Genomic DNA, 12,235 nt, shown 5'->3' with positions numbered 1-12,235 from the left:
TCTGGTCTCGAACTCCTGGCCTCAAGTGATCCACCCACCTCGGCCTCCCAAAGAGCTAGGATTACAGGCGTGAGCCACCACACCTGGCAAGGCCTTGAAATTCTTAACAGCTTTCGCCTGGGCATGGTGGCTCACACCTGTAATCCCAGCACTTTTCAAGGCCAAGGTGGGTGGATCACTTGAGGTCAGGAGTTCGAGACCAGCCTGGCCAATATGGTGAATCCCTGTCTCTAGTAAAAATACAAAAATTAGCTGGGTGTGGTGGCAGGCACCTGTAGTCTCAGCTACTTGGGAGCCTGAGGCAGGAGAATCGTTTTAACCTGGGAGGCAGAGGTTGCAGTGAGCCAAGGTTATGGCACTGCACTCCAGCCCGGGCCACAGAGTGAGACTCTATCTTAAAAAAAAAAAAAAGGAAGAAATTCTTAACAGGTTTTTGAAACAAGGGACCCCCCCACACACACACACGCCCGATTTTTATTTTGCACTGAGCTCTACAATTCCATGCCCAGTCCTGGTCACCCACAGTCTTGCAAAATCCAGCAAGAAAAATCCTCCTCAGAAAGGTCTCCAATGCGTATGACCTCATCTTCCTTCACGTAAGTATATCCTTACTAGTCTTTGTGACACCCCACTCTCCCGTTCTCTTCCACCTCTTTGACCTGGCAGGAGGGCTTCCAGGTTCCATACAATACAATACCGTGGGTACCATCAGGCTCAACATGCAAGGATGTAGGGTATTGGTAGGCGTGGCACAGAGGTAAGAGCTGCTAGCAGGCAATGAAAAGTGGTTGGACAAGGAGTCAGAAAACTGGGCTCTGGTCTTTGGCCACTGACACTGTGTAACTCTGGTCACATTCTGGGCCTCAGTTTACCTGTCTGCAAACTAGGGAGGGTTCAACTGGCTGGTCCCTTCCTTTGAGCTCTATCAATCATTGAGGCTCTGAATCCCAGCACCAAACTGGAGATACTGTAGGTAGGATGGTGCCACAGGAGACATCATGTGGTTGGACTTGAGGGTCAAGGAAGTTGCAGGGGATAAGCCACCATGGGCTAAGAAATGAGATGGGTCATCCACATGGATCACATCTATGACCCCTTGTCATCCCTGCCCCTGCACAGCATACGAGAGGAAGTGGAGGAGAAAAGCCTGGCGTGGGTAATGAAATCATGGAGGAAGACCATGATGTGTTCTGGAAGTCAGTAATCCTAACAACTAGCCTTTGCACAGACTTCACAAAGTACCTTCACATCGACTCAACCCTGGCGGGTCCTCCCAACCCTACGGCAGTGTCAGGTGACATGCCCAGGTCACACATGAATCTCATCTTCTGCCTTGAAATCCTTCCTTCCCGCTACCCAGTGAACATTAGGAGAGGGTGGTATCAAGGAGTGGCATCGCCTGCAAATGATGCCTGGGGTAGGGATGCCCTGGAGGAACACGTCATCCAAGCCCTCTTTGGTGCCCAGGCCTGAGGGAGAATTGAAAGTGCCAACCTGAGAGTCTGGGGCTCCAGCAAACTGAGAGAACCTGCGTCAGTTCTCATGCAGATCATAAAATCAGCAGGAAAACTCAGAGACAACCACATCAGTCTTCAGGTGCCTTAAAGAACTCTTTCCAACTCCTAGAGAGGCAATCAATCCACCACGCAGAGAACAAACTAAAGTTGAACTACAGCACCCCTGGCAGGCAAGAGGGCTGGGCACTGTGAGGAGCCAGGAGATGAGGAACCCCAGACAGACAAGTTTTCCAAGGAAAGGCTAGGGGAAGTTTGCTCACCATGGAAGAAGGGGCCACTGAGCGTGGAAGAAGGGGCCACTGAGCGTGGAAGAATGGCAGAAGGGGATGGGGGAGGAATGGAGTTGGGGGGATACTGGTTGCTGGAGACAGTGGATATGAGATGGGGCCCACCCAGTTCTGCCTGCCAGGCCTGCCAAGAAGGGATCCTTATGCCCAGCCAGGTTCTGGGTAAGGAAGAAGGGTTCTGGGAAGCAGAGTTTCAGCCTTGAGGAGTGATGGAAGATGGCAGCATCAAGACCTTGGGAGGGGAGCCTGGTGCAGGGAATGGAACTGGGGCCTGGTCTCCCCACGACAGAGTTCATCAGGGTCCAGGATCTGCCCTCTCTTGGCATTGCCTGGCCACACCATGGCTCAGGTATCCGACACCTGGGTCCGGAGTCACATGCCAGGAAACCCAACACTCTTGGGTCCCAGCCCCCAACTTCCAGCAGCTGTGAGCAAACAGGGCTTCTGGAGGAGGAAGCGGGTCTCCAGAGCCCAGCAGCAGGGAGCCTCCGTCCAGGGAGAGGGCACCTGCACTCGAGAAGGCTCTGCCACCAACAGGGGTGAGAAGAATGGAGGAGGACGGGGAGGAGGAGGGAGAAAGTGCAGAGCAGAGAGGACAGAGCTGGGGCAGGCAGAGGGGTGGGTGCTCCCAGAAAAGGGGTAGAAGGGCATAGAAGGTGGGGCCAGAGGTCCATTTTACCTAGTCACCTGGCCTAGCTGGACGCCCTGACACCCTATCGCTCATCTGTCCCCCTTGTCTCCATCACATGAGTGCCAACTAGACCTTCTGGTGCCTACCTAGCCCACTTGGTAGCCTCCCAGGTACGTAGGGGAAGAAGACTTTATTCCGATGAGAGGAATCAATACACGGACAGAGGCAGAAACCTAGAAACCCGAAGACCCAGAATAGCCAACAAGGCCTCATAGATTAACCTTCTAGAATCAACAGACCCTAAAAGAGTTTCAAGCGCAAAAGACCCTTTACCCAAAAGGCCCTATTGAGGAGCCTTAAATCAAGAGAGACCCCAAGAAGGAAGTGAAAAAGTCACCTAGGCTTGAGAGAAGCCCCCAGAGAAGAGGCCCGGCCCAAAGACACCCCCCAGAGGGACCTCAGGAGGAGAAAGCTGGCAGTGAGGCATGCGATTGTCTTGACTCACTCTTTCTTTATGTGGCCTTTTCTTCCCCAGATCCTACTCCACTCCAGGACTATGCCAATTTATGGCCATGCTCCCAACAGCAGGTCACGTCCTGTCCCTCCTGTTGATGATAGGCACAGGAGGTACTGTGCCCAGCCCCCTGGTGCCTCCCCATGGCTGCTATGTGGCAAAGGAAGCAGGTGAACAGACGTTCCGCTGCAGCCAGGCAGGTCTGAGGACTGTGCCTTCTGGCATCCCCAACGACACCCGCAAGCTCTACCTGGATGCCAACCAGCTGGCATCTGTGCCTGCTGGCGCCTTCCAGAACCTGCCTGTCCTGGAGGAGCTGGATCTGTCCCATAATGCCCTTGCCCACCTCTCAGGGGCGGCTTTCCAGGGCCTGGAGGGCACGCTGCGCCACCTCGACCTCTCTGCCAACCAGCTGGCCTCAGTGCCCGTGGAGGCCTTTGTGGGACTACAGATCCAAGTGAACCTATCCGCCAACCCATGGCACTGTGACTGCGCCCTCCAGGAAGTGCTCCGGCAGGTGAGGCTGGCGCCAGGCACTGGGACAGGCATCGTGTGTGGCCCAGGAGCCCGACCGGACCTCGTGGGGCAGGAGTTCCTGCTGCTGGCAGGGGAGGAAGAGCTGTGTGGGGCAGGGCGGGGCGGGGCCCGGAGGAGCACCGATGTGGCCCTGCTGGTCACCATGGGGGGCTGGCTGACACTTGTGGTGGCTTATCTGGTGCGTTATGTGTGGCAGAACCGAGACGAGACCCGGCGCTCCCTCAAGCGGGCCCCAGTGCTGCCTGTGCGTTCCGAGGATTCCTCCGTCCTCAGCACAGTGGTCTGATGACCCAGGATGCTCCTCTAGCCACACCCCACACTCCTACCCCTATGCCCTCTCCTTTCCTCTGACCCCCTCTGCCTCCTGTGCAGCTTCACCCCTGCCCCCAAGCCCATCCCACCCCTCCCTCCTTTATTCCTCCTAAATACCTGCACTGGCTCTCTCTCTCTCTCTCTCTCTCTGTCATCTTAACCAACACCATCTTTGGTGCCTGGAGTTTTTTGGTGCCTACTCTGTGCCTGGATTGTGCTAGACTCAGAAAACCCAGAACAGAGAATGACAGCAGGTGGGGTGGGAGCAAGAGGGGAGGGCTGTGGGGGGCAGGTTGAGGAGGGAGCCTGCACCTGGCCCTGGGCAATTTCAAAGGCTTCGCTGTAGTATGTTTGAACTGATTCTTTTTTTCTCTTTCTTTTTTGCTTTGAGATGGAGTCTCGCTGTGTCGCCAGACTGGAGTGCAGTGGCAGGATCTCGGCTCACTGCAACCTCTGCCTCCCAAGTTCAAGCGATTCTCTGCCTCAGCCTCCCCAGTAGCTGGACTACAGGCGCACGCCACCACGCCCAGCCAATTTTTGTATTTTTTAGTAGAGTTGAGGTTTCACCATGTTGGCCAGGATGGTCTCGATCTCTTGACCTCGTGAACTGCCCGCCTTGGCCTCCCAAAGTGCTGGGATTACAGACGTGAGCCACCGCGCCCAGCCTGAACTGACTCAGGTGGGTGGATCACCCAAGGCAGCATGCAACATGAACCCCTCGGATCATTACAGGCCCACACAGCCCTTCCGCCACCAGCTTCTTCCTGCCCTACAGAGCGGAGGCTTGGAAAGGGAGAGAAAGCCAAGGGTGCCCTGAGGGAGCCCCCAGCTGAGGGGGAGTGAAGCCCCACCCCTTCCTGAACTGGACTCACAAACAGAGGCTTCGAAAGCGCAACTGTAAGACTGAGGTCTCCTACAGAGTGAGGGGCATCAAAGCCAGAGGCATCCCAGGGAGCTTATTCCAAAGAGAGGGACTGCCTCCCCCGTTGGACTAAAGCGAGTTCAAACTGCTAGAAATGGTTTCGCCTTAGCTCTCTGAGAATCTGACATCATCAACCTCTCTCACCCCCAAGGAACCTGTCTCTACTAAAAATACAAAAAATTAGCCAGGCATGGTGGCAGGCATCTGTAACCCCAACTATTCATGAGACTGAGGCAGGATAATCACTTGATCCCAGAAGGTGGAGGCTGCAGTTGAGCCAAGATCACACCACTGCACTCCAGCCTGGGCCACAGATCAAGACCTTCTCTAAAAAAAAAAAAAAAAAAAAGGGAGAGTTTTGGACAGAAAAGAGAGAGGAGAGAGGGTCCCTAGATGAAAGGTGTGGACAAGGCAAGGAAGATGTGCAACAACTCAGAATGTCTGGGCAGCAGCAAGACTCACCCCGGGACTGGAAGAGAGGGTGCAAAGAGGGGCAAGGGAAGGGTAGGTGGGACCAAACTGGAGGGGAGGTCAAAAGCCAGGCTGTGGCCAGATTTAAAATGACACTGTGGGCCGGGCGCGGTGGCTCAAGCCTGTAATCCCAGCACTTTGGGAGGCCAAGACGGGCGGATCACGAGGTCAGGAGATCGAGACCATCCTGGCTAACACAGTGAAACCCTGACTCTACTAAAAATACAAAAACTAGCCGGGCGAGGTGGCGGGCGCCTGTAGTCCCAGCTACTCGGGAGGCTGAGGCAGAAGAATGGCGTAAACCCGGGAGGCGGAGCTTGCAGTGAGCTGAGATCCGGCCACTGCACTCCAGTCCAGGCGACAGAGCGAGACTCCGCCTCAAAAATAAATACATAAATAAATAAATAAATAAATAAAAATAAAAATAAAATAAAATGACACTGTGGGCTGGGCGTCGTGGTTCACACCTGTAATCCCAGCACTTTGGGAGGCCGAGGCAGGCAGATCCCGAGGTCAGAAGATAGAGACCATCCCAGCTAACATGGTGAAACCCCGTCTCTACTAAAAATACAAAAAATTGGCCAGGCGTGGTGGTGGGTGCCTGTAATCCAAGCTACTTGGGAGACTGAGGCAGGAGAATGGCGTGAACCCGGGAGGTGGGGCTTGCAGTGAGCCGAGATCGCGCCACTGCACTCCAGCCTGGGCGACAGAGCGAGACTCCGGCTCAAAAAAAAAAAAAAAGACACTGTGGGCTCCTCCTCTCTTCTCCCTCTGCCTCTACTGAGAGTGTCCACTGAGACCCTCCCCTGGCTTCTTGCTTCTCTTGTCCCTAAGCTCTTCCTGTTCCTGTGCCCTCTACTGGGGATCCCCTCCTCTGGCTCAGGGTCCCTATGCAGAGAGTCCCAAGCTCTCTCCGTCTTCTCCATTATACACTGATGAGTTTCCTGAGCTCCTTCTCATGGGGGAAAGGTGGTCTCTATGACTGAGCTGGGGACAGGTGACTGGAGAGCTGGGCGGGGGAAGTGAGGAGACCCCAGAACATCCCTGGACAACTCAATAAAGTCACTTTTATCAATGCCCTGGTCTCTGATTGCTCGTTTTCCTGGGCACCTGTGGCCTGTTGGTGACGAGAACGAGTGCTGAGCTTGTCTTCAGCCCTCTACCACCCCTTTGGTGGGGGTGCTCCTGCTGGGCTGGAGGCCAGCTTCCCCTCTCCCCTTCTGCTTCCCAGCCCCTGCCACCAGAGTCCATCTGCTAGACTGGCCAGGGCTGTGCCGACACACTCAGAGAGGCTCCTGCCCAGAATGACTGCCCCAGAATCCCGGGCTGCTCCCTCAGCGTCCTGACCCCGGGCTTGTGCTTGTCCACTGGGCAGGCAGGAGAGGGTGGCGTCACTGGCTTCACTCCCATCCTCACCTGTGCCATGGACCAGGGATCATAGGACCCTGGGTTCTGAGAAACCACAGAAGCCTGGTGAGGCAGCTGGACAGCCTCAGTGATGTTACCCGCTTCTGCCCTTCTGCCTGGGACAGAGGGAGAGAAAAGGCACGCTCTTCTGGGAGACACACTATGTCAGTCCCAAACTCTCCCACCAGGAAATGCTGGAGTCTGGCTCAGGAACCAAGACAGCCCAGCCTACTGCCGGCCCAGGCCTGAGGCAAGAATCACTGGGGCCTGGACCCAGGTCCCAGCTTGTCACCACATGCAGCATCAGGGAGCCAGTGGGCTGTGATGGGAGGAGAGAGAGAGGCCTAAAACTGCCTTTGCAAAATGATGACTGAGACAGTGAAAGAGATTTAACTTGACTGACTCCATCTTGCTTTTAACCTCCAAGCTGTCCCCGCTCATTCCTATGCTCATTAGGCATAGGCTGAACTAACTTTGGGAAAAACTTAGTTTATAGTTAAACCAAGATAGTAACAGCCCTTTCCCAAAGCAGACCTCATTCTTGCCTGGGGAATAGATTGCTTTTGTAGAACTAACATTAGCCACAAGATTAGAAATTATGGTTTAGGAGCCATGCTGCTGGAGGCTCCCTTAACTGCTCCTAAGATCAGTGCTTGAGATATTTTGCAGACCCTGCACTTGATGGATCAGCTGGCCCCACCCAGATCGATTAACTGGCTCCTCTGATCTTGGGGTCTCCACCCAGGAACTGACTGAGCGCAAGAGGACAGCTTCGACTCCCTGCGATTTCATCCCTGACCAATCAGCACTCCTGGCTCACTGACATCCCCCCACCCACCAAGTTGTCCTTAAAAACTCTGATCCCCACATGCTCAGAGAGATTAATCTGAGTAATAATAAAACTCTGGTCTTCCACACAGCCAGCTCTGCATGAATTACTCTTTCTCTATTGCAGTTCCCGTCTTGATAAATCGGCTCTGTCTAGGCAGCACACAATGTGAACCCCATGGACGATTACAGGCCCACACAGCCCTTCTGCCACCAGCTTCTTCCTGCCCTACAGAGCGGAGGCCTGGAGAGGCAGAGAAAGCCAAGGGTACCCTGAGGGAGCCCCCAGCTGAGGGGGAGTGAAGCCCCACCCCTTCCTGAATTGGACTCACAAACAGAGGCTTTGAGAGCGCAACCCTAAGACTGAGGTCTCCTCCAGAGTGAGGGGCATCGAAGCCAGAGGCATCCCGAGGAGCTTATTCCAAAGGGAGGGACTGCCTCCCCCATTGGACTAAAGGGAGTTCAAACTGCTAGAAACGGTTTCACCTTAGCTCTCTGAGAATCTGCCATCATCAACCTCTCTTATCTCCAAGGAACAGTCACCCCAAACCAGGAAGGCAGAGGGAAAGTAGAACAAGGCCCCCAAGCTGCCACATGGATGCCACCACAAGCCCACCCCTTCATTTGCTAAGCATCTGTTGGTCAGGCGCAGTGGCTAGAGCCTGTAATCCCAGCACTTTGGGAGACCAAGGTGGGCCCTGAGCTCAGGAGTTCGAGACCAGCCTGGACAAGATGGTGAAACCCCATCTCTACTAAAAATACAAAAATTAGCTGGGTGTGGTGGCACAGGCCTGTAATCCTACCTACTCAAGAGGCTGAGGCAGGAGGATCGCTTGAACCCAGGAGGCAGAGGTTGCAGTGAGCCAAGACGGCGCCACTACACTCCAGCCTGGGTGACAGAACGAGACTCTGTCTCAAAACAAACAAACCATCTGTTGAGTTCCTACCGCATGGCAGACGTTGCAGCTACAAAGATCAGGAAGTTGTGCCTGACCCTGGGGACCTGACAGGCTAGTGTGTCAGTGATGACAATCCAGGAAGACAGGGCTATGCACAGGGGCCATATGAACCCATAAGGGGACATTTCAATCAAACACTAACAAAGGGTCATGTACTTTGCTCACAGGAACCCTCGCTCAGAACTCATTTATTCTTAGTTTACGAGAGTACTAATAATTTCAGAACTGTGGCTTCCTGCTTATAACAAGTTAGAAACAGTATTTTTGAGATAGCAAAAATTATATTACAGAGGGGCAGAACAATAGCAGTGAGAAAGTACACCCTAACGGCAGGGAGGGACATGATTAAAAGTCTAAGAACTCAAAAGTCATTGTCGTAGGGCATTTTAGTGTCTCTTAAACAGCCCTGTGTGGAAAACTGACTCCCCCTGCCTCAAAGGGGCCTATGGACATTGGCAAAATGCACGAGATCAGTCATATTGACTTTGGGTTACCTGCAGAAAAGGTCAAATTTTGAAGTGTCCATTCTCAGAAGCAGGGAGTGGGTGATGCACTTGAGAAAGAATTTCCATCTTATCAGGACTGAAGTAAATAAGGCAGAATGACTATTGGAAAATGCTACTTCAACCTCAACTACGTCCTTGTTCCTTCTTCCCACTGGTTGAAGATCTGCCTCTGTGGCCATGAAAAACAAACCACCCTAAAAGCCCAATCTTTTTCTTTCTTTCTTTCTTTTTTTTTTTAAATTTAGAGACAGGGTCTCACTCTTTCTCCCAGGCTGGAGTGCACTGGCGCCAACACAGCTTTTATGTCCGCTACCACCACACACGCACATGCGTGCACACACACATGTGCCTGCCTCGGGCCCCTGGAATCCAGTTGATCTTCCCCAATCATAATATACATTTTGGCCAGGCCCGGTGGCTCATGCCTGTAATCCCAGCACTTTGGGAGGCCGAGGCGGGTGGATCACCTGAGGTCGGGAGTTCTAGACCAGCCTGGCCAACCTGGCGAAACCCTATTTCTACTAAAAATACAAAATTTAGCTGGATATGGTGGCAGGCGCCTGTAACCCCAGCTACTCAGGAGGCTGAAGCAGAGGTTCACTTGAACCCAGGAGGCAGAGGTTGCAGTGAGCCAAGATCACGCTGTTGCACTCCAGCCTGGGGGACAGAGTGAGACTCCGTCTCAAAAAAAAAATTAATTAAAAAAACATATATATATGTGTGTGTGTTTCTACACTTACAACAATTGCCATCTTCCTCTTTTAGAACACCAAACAAAATTTAAGCCCCCACACGAATACTAATGTCTAAGATCAGTCCTCAATTCTCATTCACTTTTGGGACCAAGGCAATTTATCAGGGAATGCTTCCGGCAGAGGGTATGTGGGAACAAGCACAGGGCACGTCTGTCCTGTAGAACTAAGAAAAGACTTAAGATCAACAGGACTGCAGTCACATGTGTCCTGGTGAGTGCCTCTGTCACTGTCAAGGGCAAATGTCAAAACTCCAAACCCAACACCCAAAACCTCAGTCATCATCGTGAACGATCTGGAAAACCTGAGGAAGAGGTGAGCTTGCAAAGTGGAGTGAGGAGGCAGGTTGAGGATTCCAAGCCAGATGCTAGGGGCTGACATAGAGGAGCAGGACCCACCCAGAACTGCACGGACTGCTCAAGCTGGCAGGGATCTCTATTTTACAAAAGGGCCCAAAGAGGGGCAGCAAGTTATCCAAGGTCACACAGGGAGGGAAGGAAAGAACCAGGCCTAGAATCCACAGGGCCCTGTCCCTCTGGGACAAACATGTACTCCCCTTCCAGAGTAACAAAATAATGGAGAGAGAGGGAGAGACGGTTTCAGCATGTTGGCCAGGCTGGTCTCAAACTCCGCCTCATGTGATCTGCCTGCCTCAGCCTCCCAAAGTATTGGGATTACAGGCGTGAGCCACCACACCCGGCCACAGTGCCCCATTTCTGACCTTCACAGACATCCCCCATCCAAGAACAAGAAGCTGAAAATGCCCTCAGAAGGTCAGAGAAGCAGAGGGCTCTTCTCCCCATCCCCACCCCAAGGGTGGACAAAGTCTTAGAAGGTAAGAGGGACACAGAGACCCCTTTCCTAAGCAAAGGAAAGAAACCTGTCAAGTCAGCAGCTCAAGCCCAGAGCCCCTTCTCAAAGGAAAGACTTTGGGGGTGATGGTGGGTGGGGTGCAGAGGGGTCCCCGGGACACTGGCGGGACATAGTGCTGACTGCGATGGCAGCCACGGGTTTCTTGGGCCTTTTGGGTGCATCCTCCCCGCAAGCCTCCACCATGCTGTTCTAGGTAGATTGAGGCTAGGCCCACCCAGGGCTGCACCGTGGCGCAGGACACCTCTTCCGTTTGGGCTTTCCGTCCTCATGATTTCGCCCTCCATCTGACAGTCATCCATGGTGACAGAGTGTGTCCCTTTCCCCTAAACAGGATCCTCAATGCCCATCGGAAAACGTTGTAAGGCGTTGAGCCCCGACGTCCCCTCACAAGACTCTGCTCTGACCATCTTTTCCTGGCGAGGAGAGTCTGCACGGGGGAGCAGGGCGCAACACCCCAGAAAGAAACCTCTGTGCCTGGGAGTGAGGGACTCGCTGAGTAAAGTGAGGTCGAACAGGGTGGAGAGGGATAGCGTCCCAGTCACCACTGTCCTGAACCCACAGCTCCGTCCGGGCCCGAGATGGCCCCACAGGAGCACAGGGGGTTTCGGGCGCTGCAGGTGGAGGTGAAGGACGAGCTGCGATGCGGAAGGGCCTGACCCGGGAGGCACATCGCCTTCAGAGAGAACGACCCGCTGGGGTGGAGGTGGGGCGGGGGCGGTGTGGGCGTGGCTGGGGAGGCGGGGCTGGTGTGGTGGGCTTACGCAGTGAGGGCGGGACTGAGGTAGAGGCGGGGTTGGGGTGGTGAGGGCGGGGCTGGGGTTTTGAGGAGGTGGCTGGTGCGGAGGCGGGGCTGGTGCGGAGGCGGGGTTGGGGCGGTGAGGGCGGGGCTGGGGCAGAGGCGGGGCTGGCGGAGTGAAGCGGGGCTGGGGTGGCGAGGGCGGGGCTGGTGTGGAGGCGGGGCTGGAGCGGTGTGGGCGGGGCCAGGGCCGATACGGGGTTTGCACAGTGAGGGCGGGGCTAGTGCGGAGGCGTGGCTGGTGCCGTGAGGGCGGGGCGGAGGACGGGCTGGGGTGGAGGCGGGGCTGGGGCGGGGTAACAGGGCTCAAGTGCTGAGAACCAGACTTGCGCCGGAAGCCCAAGCCCGGCTAACGGGTAGGAGGGTGGATGGTGGGGGGTGATAAACTGAGCTTAAAATGGCTGAGGGCGGGGGATACAAGTTGGTAGGGCCAGAGATGGGCTGGATGGGGCGTGATCGGCCTCCTCCTGGGAGATCTCAGCCCACCTGAGGAGGCTTCTTCCGGCCGAAAGAGAGACTGGGCCCTGGCCCTGATGGAATGGCCATTCTGAGCGTAAAGACCTGCGTCCCCCTCTCTTCAGGAAGCTCCCTGTCTCTCTAATTTCAGGGGGATCATCACTTCCCATCTCTGCCAGGTTGATCGAGTTCTGGATCTACAGGAGCCAGTTCTGGGAGGGAGGACTGGGGGTAGGAACAAGGTGTTTGAATGACTGCGGGACTGCAGGAGGCTTCCAGCAGCCTCAGCTCCATGTTAGAGAACATTCTGTACCTGCTGGGGGCTCTGTGTGGTGAGGATGAGGAATGAGGGTGAGGGCCATCCCTGACGTGCCAGGCCTACTAGGTTAGGCCCGATGGTACCAAGCAAGACCTACCACAAAAGTTAAGGGTTCCAGTGCAAAATGAAAATGCAGGACTCCTTGCTA

General features: G+C 54.6%; 1 protein-coding gene across 1 annotated transcript; it reads left to right on the top strand.

Moving 5' to 3' along the window:
- Positions 1-526: 526 nt before the first annotated feature.
- On the top strand, positions 527-3,864 carry LRRC3C (leucine rich repeat containing 3C). Its single transcript, XM_033183160.1, has 2 exons — positions 527-596; positions 2,971-3,864. Exons 1-2 carry the CDS (start codon positions 571-573, stop codon positions 3,770-3,772), a joined length of 828 nt encoding a protein of 275 aa, XP_033039051.1. The 5' UTR covers positions 527-570; the 3' UTR covers positions 3,773-3,864.
- Positions 3,865-12,235: the final 8,371 nt, after the last annotated feature.

This window comes from Trachypithecus francoisi, unplaced genomic scaffold, assembly GCF_009764315.1.
Source record: "Trachypithecus francoisi isolate TF-2019V2 unplaced genomic scaffold, Tfra_2.0 Lachesis_group20, whole genome shotgun sequence".
NCBI classification, from domain to species: Eukaryota; Metazoa; Chordata; class Mammalia; order Primates; family Cercopithecidae; genus Trachypithecus; species Trachypithecus francoisi.
This window is presented reverse-complemented; position numbering and strand designations above follow the sequence as displayed.